The sequence below is a fragment of the Balaenoptera physalus genome, assembly GCF_965194825.1.
Source record: "Balaenoptera physalus genome assembly, chromosome: 15".
Taxonomy (NCBI): Eukaryota; Metazoa; Chordata; class Mammalia; order Artiodactyla; family Balaenopteridae; genus Balaenoptera; species Balaenoptera physalus.
Genome location: NC_138894.1, coordinates 79374789 through 79400257, shown reverse-complemented (window position 1 = coordinate 79400257; position 25469 = coordinate 79374789). Strand labels below are relative to the sequence as shown.

The following is a 25469-nucleotide window of genomic DNA, read 5'->3' as shown; positions in this document are numbered from 1 at the left end:
AACAGGATTATTCTTTTTTCTTTTTGGCCACACCACGTGGCATGTGGGATCTTAGTTCCCCTACCAGGGATCGAACCCATGGCCCCTGAAGTGGAAGCACGGAGTCTTAACCACTGGACCACCAGGGAAGTCCCGAGGATTAGTCTTAATTTTGCACTTCTGCCCCTCTTCCTGCCAAATTTCTCTTAGTTCCGTGAATAGGACTATAATCCAAAAAGGACCCCCAGGATAAAAGTCTAGGAGTCATTTTTTATTTCTTGCTTTCACTCAGTTCCTGTGTCTTATAGGTAACGAGCTCTGTTAGCTCGTTCACTTCTCAGTTCTTCACTACTACCACTGGTTCAAGTTTCTGTGATCTTACCTGGCCTATTGCATTAGCCTCCTAACTCGTTTTCCTGCTTCTGCTCTCGCCCCTGTATAATCAGTTCTCCATGCAGCACCATATTCTTTTAAAAATGTTAATTAGATCAGAATTCTCCCCTACTCAAAACCTTCTAATGGCTTCCCCTCACACCTTGAATTTTATTCTAGCTCCTTATCATGGCCTCTAAACCTCCTATACGATTGGGCACCTGCCTCCTCCCCACCCTTATCACCTGCCTTTCTTTCCACGCTCACTATGTTCCGTTTCTTGTTCTGTGAACACGCCAACCTCACTCCCATCTCAGGCTTTTGCGTCCACCAGTCCGTCTGCCTGGAACACTCCTTCCCCAGATCTCTCCATGTCTCCTTTTCTCAGGTCACTCAGACTTCTGCACAAACATCATCTCTCCAGAGAAGCCTTCTCTGACTTCTCTACTTAAAATACTCTCCCTCATCCATTCCTCCACCCTCCCACCTCCTTTACCTGTGGAGAGGTAGGATCCAGGACTTGAGGTCAGGACAATCCATCATTATAAGAGGAAGGAAGGCAGAGGGCGTAGACTTAGATGAAACCAGCTTGGTGAATTTTGTGAAGGAAGATTGTTTACTTCTGTTTACTTTGTTTTCTCATGTAAGTCAGAAGGTCATCTATCAGCTGATAGTGAAGGTGGACAGAGATTCAGAGGTTTGAAAAGAGAAGGGAAGAAGGGAACCTAGTATTTTATAAATCACAATAATCCTAGTGTAAATTAGCACTCCAGACATACTGACATCAGAAAGCAGGACCATAGGGGGTCCCTCAAATCATATCACACAGCAGTGCTCTACCTCACCTATAATAGGGTTGGCTCTGTCCCAGAAGCTCTTTGTTTCTTAATCCAGATAGAGTGAGGAGAGGCTGAGTCAGGAGATTTAGGTGGGGACCCTGCCTCCAAGTCATTTAGCGCCAACAGGAGGGCTAGGTTTCAGGGAGATCAGCTCAGCTAAAGCAGAGGAATTCTTTCTGCTCTTGTAAGCCCCTCATCCCTGTATCAGTTACACTTTTCTGTCATTTTCAAAAGGTTTTAGCAACCAAGGAGCACACACCCTGAGCCTTGACCGGTAAAAGAGGACACAAAAGAAGGCTGCTTCAAAGGAAGCCATCTGCCAGCAGGAATCATTCAGGATGAGGACCAGGAAAGGCACTCAAGAATTGTTCTATGTCTAAGAAGAGCATCTGCAATAAACTTCATCTTTTGAGTCCAGTGTCTGTATGATAATTAAGAAATGACAGTACTGTATATTGACAGTTATTGCAAATGTATTTCCCCCAGGAGTTAAGAAATGTTGCCGGAAAGATACAATAACAATACTAATAGCTACTTTACTTAGCGCCCATCTCAATTCACTTGCTCTTTCCCTAAATTGTCAGGCACCCTTAAAATCCACACCCACATACTCTCCCCACGTTTCTCCAACAGTCTTTAGAAAATTTAAAAATTCATTTTGATTACCCACGTGCTGATTCTGAGTCTGCCAAGTTACAAAAATTCATTTTGATTACCCCTCTGGCTCATGTTGAGTTTGACTCCTAGTCACAGAAGACTTAGTAGGACCTGGAGCATAGGAGGAGAGACTTTTGTTTTCCTTAGGTAAAAGGGGCACTAAAAATCAATCCTCGCTTCTACTTGTAGCCCTGGATCATACAGATAAATGGTAAGTTCTGTTTAGGATTAATTTGCATGACCTAAATTTATATATATGTATATTTTTAACTAAAACCTGGGGTGGTGTCGGATTGGACGGTTGAAGGCTCGGCGGTTGAGGGCGCGTCGCGCGGAGGGGCCGGGGTGGCGGCGAGGCTGAGCCGGGGATGGGGGACCGGCTCCTCCTCTCCGCGCCCCCTGTGGAGAGAGGTGTAGGGGGCTTGCGGGAAGAGGGGCTGGGGTCTAAGCGTAGTGCTTTAATTTGTTTTTAGAGGAGCTCCCCTTCCCCTCCCAGAACAGTGAGTCGCCGTGCCACTGGCCCCGGAGCGCCCCGAGTGCAGACCCGAGGTGGGGAGCAGAGGGCAGGCCTGCGGCGGTGTGGCCCAGGGGGGCCCAGCCCCGGGCAGACCCTGAGGCGTTGGCTGATTGGGTCCTTAAGGCCATGGGTCGGGGAGCCTAATCACCCCCTTTTTGAAACAGGTTTAGGGGCCCCGAGGATTTATTTTTTGTTTGTTTTACTTACCGGGTCTACTAAGTGGCAGAGCAAGGATACACTGCTTTCTGAACTCGAAAGACGTCACTTTTTCAACTGTAATCACCTGTCTCCTCAATTTACTCTTTCTCCCCTCGGGGATTCTCTTATTTATGGCTGCCACGAAAATGTCCAACTATGATAAACATTTTGGGCCGGAACCCGAGTCAGTTGCTTTGATGGAGGTAAAATAATGTAGCATTTGGGGGCCGCCTTTGGGTGGTGGGACATAAATCCCTTGAAATTAGGATCTATTGTGTCTTAATCACAGTTGTTTTTCCCAGAACTAGAACAGCGCCTGGCATAGACTTGGCTCTCAAAGAATTCGCCGAATGGGAATGGCCAGGGATCGCATTTGGCCCAGGGTGGTTGTAGTGTTTCCCGTGGTCACCGCAGCGTCAGGACAGCAACAGGGCGGGCTGTGGGTAAACGGCAGTCCCTGAGCTGCCCTGCGGGAGAGGCGGGGGAAGCCAGGTCTGGGCTTGCCAGTTAATTCTTGATTCTCCAGGGTCTGGTAAAGCAATGATTTTCTCATAAAGTCATTATTTTATAGAGAGAAGCTCTTGGATATTTCCTCTATTTTACCCCTTTTACTGTGGTGGCAGTAAGAGTGGTGAGAGTGTGTGTGTGCGCGGGCGCGTGTGTGTGCGCGGGCGCGTGTGTGTGCGCGTGCACAGAAAGGTGGATTTCCAAAGTGCTGCTAGAAATCATTAACATCTTCCTTATATTTTCTGACAAAATCACCAAGAAGGAGCTATCAAAAACTATTTCCTTAAACGAAAAAAAGGTGGTTCAAAAATCTGACAACCAATAGTGTGTATAACATTTGCTAATAATGTTAATAGGATGGCTAAAAAAAATGTGATTTCTCAAGATGATTGTCAGTGTATGTTTTTACTTCTTCAGATAAATAGATTGATTTATTCTAAATTTGTGTTGTATTAGGGGAAAACATTTAATTGTTTTACATGATTTTTCAATTTCCATCTTAAAATAAGCGTAAGAAGACTATTTTAAAGCAAGAGTCTGTTTCTATTATCAAGAGAGTTGTATTTTGGAGAAGACCCTAGTTAGCTGTCTGAATATCATTTTAGATTTCATGTGAAGCTGTTAAATATATGGGTAAAAATACAACTCTGCCTTTTGAGATTTCTCTTATTCACAGATTTGGTATTTGAGTTTGAGGTTTAGTTTATTTTGATGCACTCATTGTGGCAGAACTGAAAGACGAGCCAGAGATTGAATAACATAGTTTTAAGAACCTGTATCACTTTACACTAGATAATTCTTTAGGTAACAGAATTTCTCTTCCAGATGCTGAATTTTATTTGTCCCTACTTAGTTCTGTAACAGTAAAAGCTGGAAGATCAGTTCATAGTGATCCAAATGAAAAGCCCTAAAGTAAGGATTTACGTGCATCAGCTTTACCCAAACTCATAATGGAAACAGCAAGTCCCTAGATGTAAGACCATCTTGGTCCTCAGCCAGGAGTTCCCAACTAATTGGCTCTGGACCCGTTGAACTAAATCAAACTTCTGTAGTTTTGACTTATAAATAGGTTTTAACTTATAAAGAGACCTAGCAGAAGTCAGGAAACTTCAAGGGCTTTTAAAACATACCTACAGACTGCCTATAAAGAGGCTTCATTTTATAGAGGATCCCTTTAATCAGTAAGCTTTCTTGGTACTTTAAAAATAATGGTGTGACGTAAGGGATTTGATTCGAAATAATCTGGGTGGGGGGCAGGGGAGCGAGTAGGGATTTGGATGCAGTAAGATCAACTCTGAGTTGATCATTGTTGAACCTGGGTGATGGGTTCATGGAGAATTGTGTTTGAAAATTGCCGTAATAAAAAGTTACAAAATATGTTTTGAGGTACAGATGTTAGATTTACACTCAAACTATTGGTAAAATACACTGAGTTTTGTCACTGCTTTGTTTCTTCAGGATCTAAATGCTTATATTTAATTCTTTAATTTTAGGCATTGGCTAGAGAAGACATTGATGAAGCTGTATACGCGATATTATTTAGAGAAAATTATGTTGCGAAGGTAAGAGTTGGCTACAGAGAGTGGATTCCAAGTGTGTTCTAGGTAAGCAAGAGTGATACAGAGCAGTGTGGCCAAGAGGCTGTTACCATGTCAGAGAGATTCATTTTTCTGGGAGAATGAACCTCCTCTGAATCACCCATTCATACTACATAGATCTGAGATTGTGCCATATCCTTGCAGAATCACTAAGAGGTTGGGAGTCCCAGATCTATCCTTAAGGGATCTGAGAGATTGTTCTAACTGCTCCCCGTCTTTGTCCTGGTACTGAATAGAAATTCTTTCCTAAAATTTACCTCTCTCTCATATGTTCCCACATCACAGTGGGAATATGTAAAGCCACGAGAGATGAATTAGTATTTAAGGATAATGACCAATCAGTACTGATCGTCACTATGGAATTAATAATTTTTTTTTCCCTAATTTATTTATTTATTTATTTATTTTTGGCTGTGTTGGGTCTTCGTTTCTGCGCGAGGGCTTTCTCTAGTTGCGGCAAGCGGGGGCCACTCTTCATCACGGTGCGCGGGCCTCTCACTGTCGCAGCCTCTCTTGTTGCGGAGCACAGGCTCCAGACGCGCAGGCTCAGTAGTTGTGGCTCACGGGCCCAGTTGCTCCGCGGCATGTGGGATCTTCCCAGACCAGGGCTTGAACCCGTGTCCCCTGCATTGGCAGGCAGATTCTCAACTACTGCGCCACCAGGGAAGCCCGGAATTAATAAATTTAAGGATGTTTTCATCTCAGTGAGAGGGATTGAAATTTGGTATATAATACGTTAACATTTGTACTGTGACTTATAATTTATAAAGGAAGTTTACATATATTCTCATTTGAGCATCAAAAGAGGTAGGTGGGTTTACCCTCCTTTATAAAAGAGTCAGAGAGAGAGAGGTGCTGACGCAAGTCTAGTGCTCTTTCTACCACTTTTATCACAGTCTTTACTGATGATGAAGGCTGGAGACATGGAATGGTGACCAGGGAATGTTTTGAATTCTTAAAAAGAAGCAGGAGTTTTCTGAGTTAGAAGTGGTTTCGATGTGGTTTAATATGGAGGCACAGTTGTGGTGTAGAACTGTTCATGGGTTCTTTCTGCTCTGTGCTCTCAGGTTCTCTTTCTGAAATTTATACTGTTCTTCAAATATCTTATTCTATGACTTTGCAGCCTGAATGTGCTGAGAGCTTAGGAGTGGGAACAAGTGTTCCCCCCCCACCACTTATTCAAATGAAAATAAATGGAAAACTTCTTAATAATTTGTTTTCCTTGTTTGTATCACTTCCTTAGAGATTGGATACGTATTTTCAGCATCTGGATGTTTTTAAGGAAAGAAGAAAAGAGTTGTTACATAAAAAATGGACTGAAAATGTTGCAAAGCCTCTTTAGAGAATTATGGAAAAAGTAATTTCATATAAAGGGTCGGAAAAAACAAAACAAGAGAATTCTGAATATTTTTTAAAGCACACAAATAAAATGGTATGAGAATTTTTTTTTTTTTTGGCAGCTTTAGAATCACTGGAGCATGGGGTTTTTATTTTTATTTATTTTATTTATTTATTTTGGCCGTGCCACAAGACATGTAGCATGTGGGATCTTAGTTTCCCAGCCAGGGATGGAACCCGTGCCCCCTGCAGTGCAAGCGCGGAGTCTTCACCACTGGACCACCAGGGAAGTCCCATGAGAGTTTTTTTTAAATGAAGCATTATTTGAAAAGTTGGGTCAGCATTTTCATTGATGAAAAGAGTCTCAAATTTATTTTTGTATCTAAGATGAATTCATGGAACTGTAATACAACCTACTGCATTTTTTGACCTGAAATTCCAGGTAGAGGGAATAGAAGTGTTGATTTGGAACCAGATTTATCAGGAATACTTTTAGGTAAATGTTAATAGAATAACAGTGGCTTAAACCATAAGAACATTTATTCGTTAATAAGAAATAGAGGGATAGGTGGTCTCATGGTGGGTTCTGGCAGCATAACAATGTCATTAGTTATCCAGGTTTTTTCCTGTTGTTCTATTCTGCTATCCTGAATATTTTCAGTTTATGCCCGTCACCCTCACATTTGAAAGCACATTTGGTTGCTTACAGCTCCAGGTATTAGGTCTGTGTTCAAGGCAGGAAGAAAGGGTGAGAAATGATGCCAGGGGGTCCTTTTCTTACACCTCATCTCATCCTTTGATCAGGAAGCAGAAGGAGTCCCCAGAAGCTCCTAGCAGATTTCCCCTCAGGTCTCATTGGCCATAACTGGGTCACACCCCAAGTCCTAGCTAAAAGCAGAGCCAGGAAAGAGTGTGTCCCTTTCCAGTCTCTCTAATACATTGTGGGCGAAGGAGAAGCGGTTTCCATGGCTGTTGAGTTAGCCAACCATTAGGTGAAGGGATCACCAGTTTATACCCTCTGTTATTCAGTTTGGTTTTACAAAACAAGAACAAAATTTTGGCTTCTTCTATGGAAGATTTTTCTATTTTAACTTTGAGATCAGGACCCTCTTTTGAAATTAAGGCCTACCTAAATTTCCAGGTATTTAGCAGAGATCTAGAGTAGTTTGACTGGAATGTTAGAGCATTTAGGTATATTTACTGAGCAAAATTTCTGGATGTGTATGTTAACTACTTCTTCCTAAATGCCCTAAGAGACAGAGCTCAAGGTTGAATCCAGGTCACTTTGAAACCAAAGTGCAACGTCTTACAAGTATGCCCAGAAATGTGATCACACAAGTGTAGGATGGGGAAGCCATGCCTTAGAAAAGCCATGCGTTGAAGTCCAAGAGATTTAAAATGACAGTAAATTCAATGTGAGTCAGCCATGTGAGCTGGCTTCCAAGAAACCATCTGAGCTCTTAGGCTGTATTGAGAGGCAGTGCTTCCAGTGGGAAGCATCAGGCCTAACCTGTCCACCTGGGGATAGTCACCAGTTACAGAACCTTTAGAAGAGGGTGGAGCTGGACAGCACTTCACAGGAGCAAAAGTGGAAAGAAGTACAGCATATTTAGCCCAAGGCAGAGATGATACAAGGGGAAATGAAACCTTTAAGTACATATTGTGAAAGGCTGACATGTGGATGAAGGGTAGATGTGTTTTGTGTTGCTTCATGGGGAGAACTGGCAGTGACAAGGCAGACTTCAGCTCTGTCTTAAGGACAAGCTTTCTGGTGGTTAGAATGACCAAGAGAGTACTGCCTAATGCAGCAGAAGGTTCTCAGACAAGGCTAGTGGACGACTTGAGACTAAAGCTGGAAGATTACTTCTCCCAGAAGGTGGTGGACTCACTGCAATCTCAGTTACTTCTGAGGTTTCTTCCAACCCTTTGAATCTATGATTTTATGTAAGAAATGGAATAAAGTATTTGGCTTTTTTGAATCTTGCAAAAACACGTTTAAATGTAATGCTTTGCTCTTAAGTGTACTTTTTTTTTTTTAAAAGGAAATTATATTTGGAGACTTTTATGATCCTGAAGTATACAATCCTTTTTATATGACAAAAAAGGACTCAAATTATGGAAAGGTAAGTAAGTTTCTTACTTTTACCTATTTATTTGTAGAAGCTCTGGGGTTGGGGAAAACCTGGTCATTTTAGAAGTCTCATAGTTATTCTGCATTCATTTAAAAAAAATTCACAAAAGCATTTCCTCTGAGTTTTAGATTAGGAACCCAAAGTAATTTCGACTACTTGGGAATTGACATTGTGAAAAAGGCACTTGCATGTGTGTGATAATTCGTCCATTCATTCATTCATCCATCCACTCACATTCAGCAAACTGGAAGCCCAGGAGGTAGGGGAAGATAAGTGGGCAGTGAGTGTGACGAGAGTGTCACAGAACCAGCGCAGGGAGAGCTCCTTTCTAGGGGAGGTGAAAGGAGGGATGCAAGAAAGGCCGCCCAGGGAGCCAGTAGTTGAACTTGTAATGAGTCTTCACATTTTAAACCGACAATATAGGCGTTAAAATTTTGAGATGTAGGTTTCAGGTTTTTTACTCCTGTGTAGCAAAAGTGACCATCTGATAGTACTATTCATTAAAAAAATGTGTGTGGCTCTGAAGACAAAAGTGGTTTATTTTGCTTCTCCCGGAAACCAAGGCAGATCATGGTTGTGAAGATAGAAAGGTTCTTTTGGCTCTGGGGGACTCACTGTATTGTGTTGGGCAGTCATTATGCTGTCTCCTCATTCAGTGGATGTTGTCCTTGCAAATAGCATTGGGTCAAGGTCAGGTGTGTGGGGAAGTAAACAAGGGGAAATAGTCCCTCTGTCTAAAGCCTATACTTAGGATGGGGGAGGAGAAAATCACCTTCCTCCACGACCTCTGTAGCTGGTCCCTGACCCTCAGCACACTGATGTTCTCCTGCCCTGCGGTTCTCACGGGCCCTTAGAGACCAGTGGTCAGCCCCCAAGGGGGCGCTCTTCCTCCCAAGCCGGCTTAGGGCTCTGCCTTGTGCTCCTAAAGCACCCGAGCTGACGCCTCTCATGACAAGGTGGTCGTTGTCTATGACTTGTCTGTTCTAGACTGAGAGATCCCCAAGGACAGGACCTTGCTGGGATGCAGCACATGGTGGCATTAGCAGATATTTGTTGACTGATGCAGTGATACTGTAGAACTCTGAACAGGAGTATGTGTCTTCTCTTTGGGTGGCCCTTGCTCCATTCAGCCACTTAAGGCTCAGTGAAATATCCTAGTGTGAGGCAGCTGGCATTTACGCTTCCCTTGCTCTGTATGACGTTATTCCTGGGTCCTTATTCTCAGCCGAGTTGGTATAGAGTAAGGCCACACTCGAATGCTTCAGACAGATTTAAAATGCTTAATACAAACTGTACTTGGGTCCTCAAAGAGTCATTTTCTCGCAGGTTACGGTCCCACCGTTCTGTGATCCTCTGTTGAGAAGACAGCAAGAGTTGGATGAAGAGCGGAGGGCTGTTTTTCAGTACAAGACGGGTACTTTGTGATCATGGGGCTTTGTCTTTAGAGACTTCAATTGTCAAGTGATTTCCTACCCCAAGAGTGACTGGAGTTGACTTTAAGAGTGTTGATTTAGATTTTTATCTTCCTGTAGGAAAACGATGTACCTTAAAAGAATTTAAAGAACTAGAGAAGGCCAGGCAGTATGCCAGATTGCCCCAGCTGACTTTCAGTCTCCACAGAGTGGTTCCAAAAGAGCAGCCCAAAGCTTCTGCAAGGCCTGTGGGAAGCAAAACTCGTAGCAAATGCAGGTAAAGGTCTTTTTGCTGTGTCCATAGTTTTGCCTTTTACAGAACGTCATATTGTTGGAATCACACAGTATGTAGCCTTTTCAAGATTTTACTTTCATTCTTAAAGGCTGTTCTCACAGGATTAAGAATGTTAGGTTGGCAGATATTTTCTTTCAACATATATTATATCCCCCTGTCTTTTGCTCTTTCAATTGCCCATCCTACTGTTGTTCCTTTGAAGATAATTGTCTTTTTCTCTGGATGCCTTTAAGATTTTCTTGTTGTCTTTGATTTTAGTAGCTTTCCATGATGTTTCTAGATGCGGATTTCTTTTTATTTATCCTACTCAGGATTCATGGGTCTTTTTGTATCTGTAAAGTGATATCTTCAATCAGTTCTGGGAAGTTCTCATTCATTTTCTCTTTGATTGTTACCTCTGCCATATTCTCTCTCTACTTTGTTTCTGGTACTCCAGTTAAACATATTTTACATTTTCTCATTGTACTCCCTGTCTTTTCCCCTTTCTTGTGTATTTCCCATCCTTTTTGTTGCCCCATATTTGATACTAGGTATTTTTATTAATTATCTCTTCAGTTGTGTCTAATAATCTGTTGTTAAACCCACCCACTGAGTTCTTATTTTCAATTGTTTTATTTTTATAGTTCTAGCGTTTTATTTCGTTCTTTTTCAGATGGGTTTTGGGGAAGGCTGTCTATACTGTGCCTGGGGGGACCTATTTCAAGTGCCCTTGTTTGACTCCCCCCTCCCCAGGGTGGGGTGGTGTTCAGAACAAGGTTGACTACTCACCTTCCAGGACAGCACCAGGCCTGGGAGGAAAGATCCACCAAAGGTGTGCCGGGGGCATGGAGGAGTCAGTCCCTGCTACCTGATGTTGGCCAAAGCTCCCAGGGCACAAAGTAGCCAGAGATTGCCAGCTCATTCTGGAAGGGCTCTTTCCTCTCTGGAATTGTTTACACTGCTGTCCAAAGACTTTAAAATATGAATTTTGTGGGGCTGGGAGGAGGTGAATTCTTTTTATTTTTCTCTAGTTTTTGCAGCAGGAATGTTAGTCTGTGCAGACTTCTAAATTCTCCAAAAAAAAATAAAAAAAAAAAAGAGAAAGAAAGAAAGAGAGAAAGAGAAAGAAAAAAAAGAAAAAGTCCTGTTGTGTTTTCTTGGTGTTTCCTTTTTATCCCCCATCCTGAGTTTTGCTGGAATGAACAGCACTACTTTGTTTCTGTTTTCTTGTGATTTGGAAGTTTTATGTTCTATTTCTGGTTTCATGGTTTCTTTATCAATTTTAACAAATATTTTAATTTAAATGTCAATAATTATATAACTCCCCATCCCCTAACAAGACAAAGACTTTATATTGCTTTATTTCCTCATCTCCCTTCTCTGGCTCCTCAGCCTTTATAGATGGTCATAGCTCCTTAACTGGTATTCTGCCCTTGGGTGTGTCTCTTCTGATGGACTCTCTACCTCTCCATCTTTTTGAAGTGATCACCCCTCCCCAACAGAAAACCCTTCAGTAGCTTCCCATAACCCTTCCAATAATGTCCAGACTCAACATAGCACATAAGGTGCCCTCTGAGCCCTGCCACCTTTTCTGGCTTCTTCTAAAAAATCTCCACTCCCTAAAGAAAAGAAATATACTAAAGCACAGAAATATCTGGGTCAAGTCAGCACTTGAGAGGATTATCACACGATGATGTACCTCTACCTCCCCCATTTGCCTCTTGCCTCTGCAGGAAGCCCCTTGAGGGCAGGAGCTGCTAACTTATCTTGGTGCTCCCAGCACTTAGCTGGAACATTGTAGATGATGAGTAAATGCTTGTGGGATGAATGAATGAATGAAGGAAGGAAGGAAGGAATGGAGGAATGAAGGAGGAGGTGATTTCTCTAGATGGGCCAGGGCTTCCCAGGGCGGGAGTGGAGACAGCCCTGGGAAACATTCTGAGAGGACACTCCTGGAGGTGCCTCAGGTGGCTGTTCAATAAAGTAAGAAAAGGACTTAAGAGCAAGGTGGCTATGTTGGAGACAGTTTGATTACAAAAAGCAGAGTCCTTCTCAAGTTAAAAAAAAAGGCAAGGGGGCCTGGGTATGTTAGAAAGCATCAGTCTGTCATGGAAGCCACAGTCAGTGTCTCCGTCTGTTCAGGCTGCTACAACAGGTTACGAGACTGGGTGGCTTATAAATGACAGAAATATATTTCTCTCAGTTGTGGAGGCAGGGAACTCCAAGATCAAGGTGCTGGCAGATTCAGTGTCTGGTCAGGACCTGCTTTCTGGTTCACACTGTGGAAGGGGTGAGGGAACTCTCTTAGGCCTGTTTTATAAGGTCACTAACCCATTTATGAGGTCTCTGCCCTCATGACCTAATCACCTCCCAAACGCCTCACCTCCGAATAACATCACATTGGGGGTTGTGTTTCAACATCTGAATTTTGGGGGGACACAAACATTCAGACCAGAGCAGTCAGGAAGATAGGCCACTTGAGGGACCACGAGGCCGGTCCTTTCCTCTTTGGGACTATGTGGCATTCGTCATAGCTTCTCTTTGTGAACCTGCTTCCTTTCTCTTTCTCTGCTTTCTTGTGCATGTCCTGGAAAATGGATGCCCTGGTCCTGCCTTTCTGCTCTGAGCCCTGTAAGGCTGCCTGGAGCCCCTCTGTCCCAATTACAACTCTAGGGACTGAGGCTCTGGGCCAGGTGCCTCAGCCACAGCCTGAGAAGGTCATATGACTTACTGCCTAAGAGTGGCATCAGCAGAGGTGTGGGTAGGGCAGACTGATTGATTGACAGCTACCAAGTGATGTTTTCTCAGTCTCTCTTTTTCATAAAGTGAGTATTGAGTTCATTAACTTAATTTTCAGACAGTTATTGAATGGTACAATTCTGTTTATACTGAGTTAAGATAAATTTTTTCTGCTTTTCTTTGCAGTCCTGAAAAGCTTGTCTGTGCAGAAGAGAAATATCCGCCTGATAAAGAGAAAACGACTAGTGACCTAAGTCAGACTGTTTTTGAAAGGCAGTTTTATTCCTCGAAGCTTGGCCAGGAGAGTAAAAAGCATGAAAAGAAGAGTCTGGTGAGCAGAGATCTGGGGGGGAGCAGGGCTGGGATGGCAGAGTTGTGTAACATCCGACAGATAGCAAGCAGAGTCCAGAATCCATCGACAAATCCCTTCCTCTCGGACAGACTCCGAGGGCAGAACAGGCAGTAGTAGCCAAAGAAGGGAGTGAGAGAGAGGAGCCAGAAGGAGGATTTATTTCATGCAGAAGAAGTGGTGGGGTCTCTTCTGGGCTCAGTACTGCTGCATGGACAGGCACCCTTCAGCAGGAGAGCCTTGGGTGAAGACACTGAGAAAGGAGATTGTGGGACCCTGGACCCCACTTCTGGGGGACAGATTGTGCCCTTCATAAGGTCAGGGAAAACGTGGCCAGAGGGGATCTTCCCTCTAAGATATCCTCAGCTCTTTTTTTCTGAGTTTTTGCTCTCCTGCCATTTTCCTACCATTTACTGCTTATTACATCCAAACCAGACCAAAAATTTTGTTCTCTATAGTTTGGTCACAGTAGGTGGGAATCTTTTGAAATGAAATTTATACTAAAAAAAAAATTAGGGCAAAATGATAGTTTATATATATGAAAGGCCTTTACATGAAGGAAATTTCCATGCACAGATTTCCTACCCAGAGCTCACACCCCGGTTGGCACAGCTGACAGCTCACGGTCTATTTCCCCTTCCATCCTATCTCCCGCACCCTGTACCCTAAAGCCTGAGGGTTAGGATGCTTCCAGGGAAGGCTTCGGGCACTTGGTAGGTAGTGGGTTCCTGCCGTTCTGAGCGAACTGTAGATTTTTGCGTCTCTCCTTTCACTCACCAGCCTGGCTCCTTCCCTCCACCACACACAGAGAGTGGGGGGCTGTCCTTCTCTCTAGCTTGGAAACCTTGTTAGATAGGTATTTTGTGACCCAACTCCTACCCAGTCCCGTTGTTCTCCTGTCTGTCCAGAGAGAAACGGATGCCTCTTATGTGGTAAGTTACCTCTGAGCGTAATTCTGTCTGAGAGCACGGGGAGCCAGCCCCTCAGTCAGGTTTGAACGTGACTGTGGTCAGCCAGGCCCTTACAGTAGGGCAGCCTAACTGTTGCTCCCAAGAGATCAAAAAGTGGAGCGTGGGTTACGTACACTGGAAGTTTATTTTTTGCTCCCGTACCAGAGCCGGTGGGTCAGCAGGTTGGCAGACCGTCCCTCTTTCATGCAGTCTTTCGGGCGCCTGGCTGAAGGAACGTTTCTCATCTCCAGCACTTGGCTGCCAAGCTCGCCCCAGGAACTCATTCCTGTCAACTTGAAAAGGGAAGAGGTCATGGAGGAGGTCTGCCCTGGGGGTGTAGGTGGGCCCCCAGGACCAAGTCACAAGGCGGCCCCTAACTGCAGGGGGCAGGGGGTGCTGGGAAGAGTAGTCCCTGCTGCTCAGAGCACAGTGGCAGGGAGAGCTGGCGTCTCATGGACAGCTGGTCACCTCTGCCACGCCACAGAAAGTTAGCGCTGTGTGGAGTCCAGAGACACGGGAAGCCCTGTCTGAGAGGTGCAGACCCCAGACAGAGTGAGGCTAAGGTGAGGGGAGGGCTGGCTGGGAAGCTGCCTGGAAGATGAGTGTCAGTTGGAATCAGCCGGGAAGTTCCTCCCTGTCCCGTGAGCCCCTCTTCCCCACCCTACACTCAGCTCTTCTGTCAATAGGTTTTAGGAACCAGACGGCCCAGACCCAGATCCTGGGCAGCTGGGGAAGGCCAGCAGAGGCGGGGGTCACAGCCCGTGGAAGGAAGAGTGATGACAGCAGAGGTCCTGGGGCGGCACCCGGCCACCCCCGGAACTGCACCCCATAAGGGGCCGTTTGTAACAAAGCTTTGCTGACCTTTACTTTGCAGTGTCTCTACGACAGTTAAAACGCTGCCAACGTTTTTTCTCTCCAAAAGTGGAAAAACAGAAGAAAGAAATAGAAAATAGAAGATCAGCAGTTTGCTTTGCTCAGTGCAGCTCAGCCTGACCAGCCAGACTTTCCCTAAATTGAGGAATATCCAAATAATAAGTTGCTGTTTATTGAGCTCTCCTTGTGAATCAGGAACTGCGTGAGGTACTGTGTATTCATTTAAAAAATTTTCCAGCAAGGTAGTATTATCACCTCCCATTACACAAAGCTCAGAGGTTTGGTAACTTGCTCCAGGTCAGCTGCACGGCTTGAAAGTGGTGGTGGTCTCTATCCCACGTCCAGTCCCTCTGGTGCCAAAGCACACGGTCATTCACCAGGGCGCACGCTCTCCTCGAAGCCACTCAGACTTTGTGATGTTAGACTGCTCAGAATTTGGGTCCCCTTTCAGAGGGTGGAGTTGTCCCGCTTGCCCGCCTGGGCACCCTGATCCTGTAGAGCACAGGAGGGGCCTGCTGGGCCCTCCTTCAGCCACTCAGTCCTTCCCCCGGAGGGGCAGGTAGTGTAAGGTAGTCCCTTCCTCGCCCTTCAGAAATCAGGCTCCCGTTTTTGTCAGGAGAGAATGTGATTTCTTAAGGAGCAGTGCCATGTTCCTCCATCAAAGGGGGTGACTGGAGTTGCTGGAAGTACTGCCATTAACTGTCCTCTGTAACTTCATAGTTGTCTGACTCACCTCTTGCAGTCTCCTCTGTCCTAAGTCCCACAAGAACGCTAACATATCTAGACATGGAGACATGGCACTAGCCACAGTTCAGCCCAGTGAGGAAGTCCCACAGTCCCAGGAAAGGATTATCCTATAGCTATTGTCACAGGTAACCCCAGGACTGGTTTTAAGCCTGACCCATCAGTGGCAGCTGTATGCTTTGAAAGTCAGCTGGTCAGAGGCAGACTTGTGAACATCAGCCCACAGCTGCCTCCATAACCAACACAGCTCGAGTCTCAGAACCCTGTAGAAGATCAGCAGTTTGCTTTGCTCGGTGCGGCTGAGCCTGAGCCTGAACAGCCAGACTTTCCCTAAATTGAGCAACATTCTTAGTTGTCTGGGTTCAGATATTGAGTGTCTCTTCCTTTGACACGGGCATATTTCTTTTAGGTCTGTGTTTTAGCCCATCAGTGCCCAGGGTCAATACCTGGAATGATGGATTTTTTTTCCTTGAATATTCTGAATTGTTTTCCAGTTTTTCTTTGTCCAGTGATTATGTTCAGGCAGAAACAGGGGCTATGGTGGGGGGACATTTGAATCTTTCATTCTAGCTGCTAGAGAACACCTGCTCCCTGAGAAATCAGGACTTCTGCAGCCTGTGTGATTCCTTCCAAAAGGCAGATCTTTTCCCAGTTGTACTCATTAACCCAGGGATTTAGTGTGTAAGAAAGACCTTATTTTTATAAGTGTTCAAGACAGAGTTCACATTTCAAAATCCAGAGGCTGAGTAAACAGCTCTGACAGGTGTGGATGTGTCTCTGACAGCACAGGGGCAGGGGGAGGGAGACAGGTGCTTCTGGAGCTGGAGGGGCTGAGGGACCTGCTGATGATCTTCTTTAATAGTTGTGCATTTTCTTCATGGCTAAGCTACCCCTGAGGTGTCTACTCAGCCAGGCAAACAGAGGCACTCAAAAGGGAACGCTCTAGCTCCCACAGAGATCATCCATTCTAGCCATCAAAGAAACCAAGCCCCAGAAACGGTAGGTCAAGTGACCAGAGTCACAGAGCAAGTCAATGGCAGTCAGTCAAGACGAGGCTCTGGGGTCTCCTGACTACTCCCCTGCCACATTCTGTCCTTGGTTTTTCTCACTATTGCAGAAAGGAGATTTGGATTCATTACAAGCAACCCTTGAAATTACCTTTTAAAAGCCTTTCACATAGAAAGTAAATCAGTCAGGCTTTGAAGTTACATTCATAAACTTATATTTTTATTCTTTCTGTACATATTGGCAATGATAAAGCTTAAAGATGCATGTCCTATGACATGCAAAAACAAGGAATTTACATAAATAATTTATACTTCAGGAAATTACCGTTGAAAAATATTTTCCGCATCATTAGAGTTCACAGTATTTAAAGTAAATCAAGCTTTCCCCCTTAGATTTCAAACTATATTGTCTCAGCAGAGAATGATAAAATCTAATCAGGAATAAAATGATCAAGTTCTGTTTTTATTCAGTGCACAAGTGGACACTATTTCCGTAATCATCAGGCTGTTCCCACGCCGAGGCTGCAGCATTTCTTCCCAGTCCTTCACCTCCTGAGTGGCTGTGACCCAGCGGAGGTCACGTGGTGTGGAATGGTTACAGCGTCACCCAAACCACCCACAGTGGACACATTCAACCAAGTGGTAACGTCTGGTGGTCTGATGCCTCATTTCCACATAATACTTTTTATAGCCCTGAAAATGGAAATCCTGGCATCTAAACACAGCCGAACATGTTAACACTAATACAAGGCACTGTGCTATGGGGTTTGGTTTATTTATAGGGAAGGTCATGTTTGCATAGATTGCTAGCCATTTAGTGTGCAACAAAATAGAGGCCCCAGCACGCGTGGCCTTGTGATGGATGAAGCGGCGTGACGCTCCGCCAGCTCAGGGACAGCACCGGCTATCTATCTTCTCCAGCCCCAGCCTAGTGAGCAGATCCCTAAGGCCCCTACAGGACAGTTTTTTGCTCAAAAAGCTGCAGGTCAAAGCGGACCCAGACCTCCCCAGTGGGGACCTCATGCAGCAGGAGTCGGCGGGTTGTAGGGCCCTTGCTTTCCTGTTCTGTTCGAATTTTTGCCACTGGAACTTCAGTGCGACCCAGGAAATCTGGTGAATAGACAAGTGAGAGTCAAAAGTCTTGTTAAAAAACAGTTAAAAACTATCACAGAAGGAGTGTCTGAAACAGGATTCATAAAACTTTCAAATTCAAAACAAGTAGCTTCTTTTGGTTAATGGCTGTTGGATACTGTGAATGGATGGATGCATGCAGAACAAGGGATTTGTGTGAGGGAAACTCAGACTGCTGGGAATCCAAGCCTCCTTGGTCAGGGAATGGCTCACCCATTCAGTAGGTGCCAGGAGCACAGCGTTTCCATTAGGTAAGCAGGGGTGACTGGGGTCAAAGACCAGAAACACACCTGAGACCACCCCCCTTTCCCCTGAGAAGGTACCCCACCTGCAGCCATGAGAGCTGCTGAGGACCATGGCCTGTGTCGCTGCCCGAGGTGTCTCGGGGTGAAGACAAGGCTGAGCAGCCTGCTTCCAGACCCCAGCTCCTAGCGTACGGGGGCACTGCACATCCCCGCGCGACCCCGCGGTATGCTTTACCATCTGGTGAAAACTGGTCTCTGTCGAACACGGTAAGACACAGCACGTCCTGATAAAGATCCTTGATAAAGAACTGGCAGTTAAAATTCCACTTGGGATTTGGTGTGTCCTGAAGGGTTCTGGTGGTGTAGCTCTGGGAGCCCATGCTGATTTCACAGTATGGATTGCTCTTTCCTGAACAAAAACAAACCAGTGCACATGTGGCACGTGACAGTAGGGCCTCCTTGGAGCAGAAGCAGGATCTAAACAGATGTTTCTCTCTCGACCATGGCCGCAGGGGTCACTGCCTGAGGGTCTGCATCTGCCTTGTGGTCTCTGTTCCCAGTGCTGACAGCATCATAAACCTGGGGAGGGACTGACTGGGGGGGCTCGAACGCCAGGGCTGCTCCCATGAGCATGTGTCAGTGCAGCTTGCTTCCTGCCTTCTCCACTCAGAAGCACTGAGGAAGGAGGCATCGGTACTTACTGGGAAACTAGAGTGATGATAATATTGGTCCAATAACCATTTTAGAGGCACTGGAAATACTGGCTTTTTAAAAGTGTCCCGTTATTCAGTGTTCAGAAGAGTCATCAGCAAAGAGCAGGGTAGTTACCACACCAGTTGAATGAAAGAAGCATTTACCATTTGGTTTACAGGCTTTTAGTTCTGTAGCTTCAATGACGTGCACCATCAGACGCCCGATGCCTGAAGACTTTTGAGAGCGAGCTGCAAAAGAGGAAGACGAGTGATGTTAATTTCTTCTCTGAGAATGCAGACAGCACAGTGATGATGCTAAGCTGTAGATACTCACAGTCTGTCTTTCTGACCAACGCCAGCACTCCCCAGCCTCACCTGCCACTGAACTGGGCCTGGCAGCATCTGGCTGCTCTGTGACTTTGCCCAGGCTGTGTCGCCTGCTGGGGTACCTCGCCACCATCTCTGCCCATCTGCATCCTACACATCCTTCAACATGCAGGTCCAATCTCACCTCCCGGATCCCTTCCCTCCTCTGTGCATCCCATAGCCTGCTGGGTCTGAACTTCTGTGTCAGTCCATCCCCTCTGTCAGGAGGGGCCATGGCACAGCACAGATTGTTTACTCATCCTTGTATTAACCCCTCAACTGCCTAGCAAGAAGTAATAGTAATAACATCATCATACATTATATTCATTCAGCACTTAAAAGCAGCTAATATTTATTGGATACTTACTTTGTGTTAGGCATGTGCTTGACTTTTACATAAGTTACATTATGTAAACTACACATTTACAAGGTAGCTCTTTATAACTGCCATTGTCATATATGAGAAAACTGAGTCTTAGAAATGACTACAACATGCTTATGTCACAGAGCTTCTAAATGGCAAAGTCAAAACTTAAAACATCAGATACCAAAGGCCACGTTCTTTTTTTAGAATTTATTTTTAATTATTATTTTTTTTGGCTGTGCTGCGTGGTATGTGGGATCTTAGTTCCCCAACCAGGGATTGAACCCGTGCCCCCTGCAGTGGAAGTGGACTGGACCACCAGGGAAGTCCTCAAAGTCTACTTTCTTAACTGCTCACCATAATTCCAATTACATGTAAACACTTTAGCTTATAAACTTTTACTTAAGACCTTATTCTATTTAAGGAGGTACTCAGAAACACTTTTAATATGGAGAGAAATGAGTTAGTGAACTCAGATTGGTAACTATAAAGTTAGTTAAGCAGGGTTTGCCCTTAGGGGTTTAAAAACTAACAGAAAAGCTGCTTGGTGAGCTACTGACTTTTCAAAGCTCAGGGCAAGTAGAACCTTCTCTGTGATAAGTGGCCCACCCCTCGTATGTGCCCACCCGCCCAGCAGGCACTTGCATTCAGTTCCCCTTGAAGGCAGGGCTGGGCCATATTCATTTTGTAGGCCCAGTTAAGCCTAGCACAGGGCCTGGCACAGAGTAAGTAATAAATGTCTAAAGAATGGAACACGTGGAAAGTGCATAACAATATGTACAGATAATGGTGTTAAGCAAAACTAATAAAGAAAAACTTTGATTTATCTTCGACCAATTAGATCATTATATGCTTTCTGAAAAGATTCAATCATTGATTTTTCAATAGCATGCCTTTAAAGTACCATTAAAATAAGATTCAATTAGCAAAAGCCAATTTACACGTACCTTTCAGGAGTATATAACAAAATAAGGGAAACCTGAGTTAAAAAACATAAAGAGCTGCAACTCCAGCAGCCAGGAACCTAAGTGGGAGGACTGGTCAGGGAAGGGCCTCGTGCCATAGCCTGGTGGGAGACTGGAGGGTCTTGATAGGGCTGTGCCACCAGGAGAGGACAAGACTATGCATATGGGGAAGAGAACCATGGAGAGAACATGCGGGACTCAGCAACTGTCTAGAGATGCAGGGGGAAGGGAGTGGTCGGAGAGCACATTACCAGTGTGCGCCCAAGGACAATAACTACCGTCCACTGAGATTCTCGGGAGGAGCTACTTCTGGAAGGAGGTTAATCCCATGGGAGGAGTGGTGCAGGTGTTTCTGGAGAGCAGGGGCTGCAGGGACAGCAGGCCAGCTGTGACCGCTGAAGCTGGGGTGACATTAGGGAGAGAGGCTCAGAACTCCCGGGGTACGGTGGGAGGAAGCAGAGCTAGGAAGGAGATGATGAAAGAAGATCTGATGGTTAGAAGGACCCTCAGGGGTGTCATGGGGTCCGGGGGAGGGAGGGGCCTCAATTTCCTGCTGTTGGGGAAAGCGAGCCAAGTTGTTGGGGGTGGTCACTGACGTCGTGTGAGCAAGCCATTCGCACAGAGTGATGGGACAGCAAGCGGGGTGAAGGGTTCTGAGTGTGGGGTCCCGGCCCCAGTGCTTGGAGAGGGAGGCTGGCTGGACCTGGAGGAGGGCTGGGGTAGAGGCTGGGTGGTGGGGGAGGAGGAGCAGAGTGTGGATGAGCTGAGGGGAAACAGGCCGTAGAAGTGAAGTTTGATGGAGCAAAATGGACCAAGCAGAGGCAGGGCTGGTTATGCAAAGGACAGACCCCTCCTCCTGGAAACAGGAGTGAAGAGCGTGTGTGGGGCAGAGGGACAGAGACTTTGCCACAGAGAGAAGGGAGGTCCCAGGGCTCGCACTGGATGACCCCCGTCTGTGTAGGGGGCAGTGGGGGGGGGCTCAGGGAGGCCCCCAGGAGGTTTGAAACGCCTGCAGGAGGCCAGCGGGCTCTGCCGAGCTCGCTCGCGGCAAGTCTGGTCTTTCTGGCTGTCCCTGTTTATCCCCTCACTGCAGGAGCAGCAGCCTGTGCCCTGAAGCTGGGACCCCACCCAGTGCCCAGGGCCCCCTGGTGGCTGGTTCCAACCCTCCCAGGCACCCCCGACTACCTTGATAAGCCTTCTCCCGTTTCTTCTTTTCAGTGTCGATGTACTGCTCAGATGCCGCCTTGATCTTCTGGACCCAGGCCGTCCTGGAGGAGAAGCAGAGAGCGCCATCGGGCAGATTTCTCACACGTCTTACAGGTCCACCAGGAGCCCCAGAGCTCTGTGCTCGCTAACCTTGGCTTTGAGAAGTTCCCAATCATAGACTTCACAGTAATTCAACTGAAGGACTCGTTTGCTAATTGAGGATCAAGCTTGAGAATTTCTAGAAAGTTCTTGACAGCACCAGGCACTTGTCAGGTGCTGGGCGCACAGAGATGGAAGATGCAATGGCAGCTCAGCACGACAAATGACAGGTTCTATTGCACAGAGAGCTGTGCACACAGCGGAGGAGGAGCTACACCCAGAGGACAGAGGACACGTGGCTGGCCAGGCAGGGAGGGAAGAAGGCACCCATGCAGAGGGCAGTGGGGGAGAGCAGACAATCCGGCTGGAGTGCAGGGGTGGGACTGAGACCCAGAGGCACGGGACAGCCCCAGAGAGCAGGCGAAGGAGAACAGACTGTCCCTGAGGGATTGCAGTAGGAAGTGAGGTGTTGGCTCTCCCACTTCAGAAGATCCCGAGGAGAGGCTGGAAGCAGGGAAGTGTGTTAGAGGCGTTTGCGGTAACCTGGTACGTCTAAACCGAGGCCTGCCAGTGGGACTGTGGTGGAGGGGGAATGAGTAGGGCGTGAGCACGGGCTGGAGGTGGGTTTACGGCGGAGGGAGAGGTCGGGCTTTCTCCTAGGCCCCAAGGCAGGTCACGCGTGGTCAGGACTGACCTCTCATTAACGTTGTCTGTCCGGAGGGTGTAGACCCGGTCAATGTGAGAAATGTGGAAGACAGGTTCATCGCTGGAAGGGTCTGTGGGCAGTTTCACCAAGGCTTCATTCAGGAAAATGGGCTGAAAGAATTAGGGCCAAAACACAGGCTGTGAAATGGGTCAGAACACTCCTCCCTCCCACGTCCAGAGAACTGTCTGTTCTGAAGAGCCTTGTAGAGGGGTCCAGCTTCCAGAGTCCTTTACTTAGGAGAAAAGAAACTGCCTCTGTTTCGTGAAAGTAAATATCTAGGGTAGATCAGATGTTACTAAAGTGGGGACAGGAGCTCCGAGTGTCTGTGACAGCTCACGTGACAGGGTCTCTCCTCCAGGCACTGACACTTGACCCTTCGTGTCAGCCTTGGTTTTACGGAGAGACCCGATGCTGAATGTGGATGGAGGCGGGATCACACATCGTGTTTGCTGGGAAGGAAGCTGGGATCCAGCTGGTGGCTGTCAGAGGGCAGTGAAGGCCCAGCCACACTAGCCTTCTTCCCTGGGAAGTGACAAAGGAAGCGTGAGCCGTCTGGAGGCAGGTGGAGAGAGTCCCATGAGGACAGGAAAGGCTCAGGCTGGGACGGAGGTCCTTAAAGGAAACACCTCGTTGTGCTCTTGATGCTACTGCCAGGAACGTTACACTTACCATTTTATACATTTTGAACTGAGCGTTGGACTTAGAGCTGAAAAGTTTCTCCGAGCCCGAGGAAACAGCAAACTGCTTGACCATGTAGGTGAGAAGCAGGAAGTCATTGAAGAGGAACCCGTGCAGCTCCTTGTTGCTCTTGGTCTTGTACAGCTTTCCGCTGTGCAGGAGCTTGCGGGGCCCCAGGCAGTTGGTGAGGGAGTTGAAAACAAGTTGCTTAAAGAGAAAGAAACTGTCACTTTGTAACTCCCAGCACCCCTGGCGAGGCCAGTGCCCTGGACCTGAGGGAGGTGCGGTAGACCCTTCTAGGTGGGAATGTGGCTGTAATCATTCACTTTTACACAAAAGATCCTTACATTTATTTCTCTTCAAAGTTCAGACTGGCACAGTGAAAATAATTACTTACAAACCCACAGAATACTGATTCTACCGGCTGAATTCCAAGAACTCAAAACACCTGTCTTTATGAGAAAGGAAGATGACAACCCAAGAATGGGCAGGATGCTGCGTCTGCATGGGCTGAGCGGAGGCGTAGACTGTCTACACTAGGGGAAGGCACGACCCTGGTTCCCCGCCCAGAGCCTGCCTGGCGGCACCCAGCTCGGCCCCACGGGCCTCACCTCCGCGAGACCTTCGCACTGCACGTGAGTCTGGATCCACTCCAGGCGGTCTGAATTTTCCTTCTCCCGAACGCCTTCATTAACTTGCGAGCAGAGCTCCTCTGCCCGCTCGAGGGCCAGCTTCAGAGAGGAGTGGTCCACGTGATTTTCTGGGGTGTTCTCCAGAATCTGGAAGAGAGGGGGCTGCGTCATGTGGGATGTCTTACGTCTTCCACCTGCCCTGCCAGCTGGGTGCTGGGCGCTGGAAATACAATAGTGGGCGAGACAGTCGTTTACCCTTGAGAGGCTCAGAGCCCCTGAGTTCTCGGGGAGACAGGTGACTCAGTGACAAGAGGGTGGGCCAAGCGCTACGTGGACCAAGTGCCCTGTGGGTCTCTGGTGGCTCTCTAGCTGGGTCTGGGGATAGGCTGTATATGTAAGGGTGCCTCCCTACTTCCCCTAGTAACTTAAGCCATGTGCCTTTAGGGTGAACCCTCCAGTATAAACTGGCTGCACCTTTGAGAAGTATGTTAACTTGGTGAATAGCAACATTTCATTATATTTTTGGGGTCATTGATCCTTCTGAGAAATCTGCTGAAAGCAATGAATCCCCTGCCACGGAAAAAACACAATAAAACCATGTTGTCAGCATGTAGGAAAATGCATTCATTTCATTGGAAAGTGACTTCACACTAATGTTCCAAAGGTAAAGGGATAGAGGATGCAAATTTGTGTGGTCCCTCTGGAAATTAGTGGGCCCATCAGTAGACAACTCCTGTGCTTCATTTACAGTTCCAAAATGTGAAAAAGCTCTGAAAGCCTAAAGCTTTTTTCATTACTCATTTAGTGGCAAAACTTGACCTAAACTGAAGAGATGTACTTTTTAAGTCTACTTACAGTGATTATTCATGAATTTCACTGTAGGACTATTAATGTGTTGCTTATCGGTGCTGCCCAGGCTTTGTTGGGGTGTCATGTAATATACAGCATTTGAATTACATTCTGAATTCTGAAACACATCTGGCCCCAAATATTTCAGGTAAGGGACTGTGGATTAATGTGTATTAACAGGTCCATTTGGTATCAGAACTGTGACATTAGCTCTGTAACATAAGGTCTATATTGAGTTAACATGGCTTACAGACCAGAGATCAAGGCATCATCAATAAAAGCAACAGTCTTATATTATTTCTACTGTTTTCCTTTGTAAGATGATTAAAATTACCTCAATGATTACCTGTGGAATAATACTTTGAAAGTCTGCCTTCTCCTTAGAAGGCATATCAGCCCGAGAGGCCAACATTGTTTGTCTCAGAAAGATGAGTGGAATTGTGGAGGGACTGTGCAGTCAGCCAGCTGAGGTAGGGTACAGCCAGGGGACGATGAGCTGTCTAGGACACTGAGTGGAGACTGCTGGGACGTCTAGGCTACACATTCAGCTGGTAGATGAATTCAGATCTCAGCAGGAAGACTGGACCCCAAGGTCATACTAACTGTGGACTCCTTCCACAGCTGGAGACCTAGAGGCCGTTGCCCTGCCTAGACAACATACACTCATGACCCCGAGAGGCCAGGGAGCTTCCTGGGAAGGGGGAGGACAGGTAACCCAAATGACCCTGGATACCTCTTTTATTTGCCCACTTCAAGGATTTATCCCTTCAGACTGCATGTGTGTCCATGGGCGCGTGCGCACACACACACACACACACACACGGTGCCTGGTCCATCAGACAGTGGAGTAGGACCATGGGGTGGGTGGCTGGTGTATTTGGAGGCTCCCTGACTATCAGCCTCTGTGAACCTCAAAGGGTCCTGCTTCTCCCAGCTGGGCACTCACACTTCTGATGAGGAGGGGGTAGCGGGTGATCCTCTGCATGGGCTTCAGCAGGAAGCTGGAAAGGGGCATTCCTTTACATCGAGGGTCAGATGCCAGCTTCTGCAA

The 25469-nt window shown here is 46.5% G+C and overlaps 3 protein-coding genes across 33 annotated transcripts in view; 2 read left to right on the top strand and 1 right to left on the bottom strand.

Annotated features, from left to right (window-relative positions):
• Positions 1 to 1602, top strand: part of LOC309644088 (protein FAM228B) — a 33855-nt gene extending 32253 nt beyond the window's left edge. For 12 of the 13 annotated variants that reach the window (XR_014254225.1, XR_014254226.1, XM_082427510.1 and 9 more), the window contains one exon: positions 1425 to 1602. Coding sequence is in view for 9 of the 13 variants with exons in the window: in XM_082427514.1 (XP_082283640.1) it covers positions 1425 to 1468 (44 nt within the window). In the remaining 4 variants the exon portion in view is untranslated. The remainder of the gene's footprint in view (positions 1 to 1424) is intronic. The other variant, XR_014254227.1, reaches the window with a different exon arrangement.
• Positions 1603 to 2064: 462 nt separating this feature from the next.
• Positions 2065 to 14795, top strand: FAM228A (family with sequence similarity 228 member A). Its single transcript, XM_082427485.1, is given in 9 exon segments — positions 2065 to 2765; positions 4563 to 4631; positions 5911 to 6006; positions 6010 to 6099; positions 8048 to 8128; positions 9464 to 9551; positions 9670 to 9826; positions 12749 to 12893; positions 14548 to 14795. Coding segments are annotated over 9 exon segments (972 nt in total). The 5' UTR covers positions 2065 to 2693; the 3' UTR covers positions 14722 to 14795.
• A 2132-nt stretch (positions 14796 to 16927) lies between these two features.
• ITSN2 (intersectin 2) overlaps positions 16928 to 25469 on the bottom strand; it is a gene marked incomplete at its 3' end in the record, with an annotated part of 203066 nt that continues 194524 nt past the window's right edge. For 18 of the 19 annotated variants that reach the window (XM_082427412.1, XM_082427407.1, XM_082427414.1 and 15 more), the window contains 8 exons: positions 25365 to 25463; positions 23549 to 23716; positions 22929 to 23144; positions 22248 to 22369; positions 21434 to 21516; positions 18719 to 18802; positions 18097 to 18270; positions 16928 to 17595 (listed from right to left, as the gene is read on the bottom strand). In XM_082427412.1, coding sequence (XP_082283538.1) covers positions 17438 to 17595; positions 18097 to 18270; positions 18719 to 18802; positions 21434 to 21516; positions 22248 to 22369; positions 22929 to 23144; positions 23549 to 23716; positions 25365 to 25463 — 1104 coding nt within the window. Of the gene's footprint in view, positions 17596 to 18096; positions 18271 to 18718; positions 18803 to 21433; positions 21517 to 21786; positions 22058 to 22247; positions 22370 to 22928; positions 23145 to 23548; positions 23717 to 25364; positions 25464 to 25469 lie in introns of those variants that run through there. The other variant, XM_082427404.1, reaches the window with a different exon arrangement.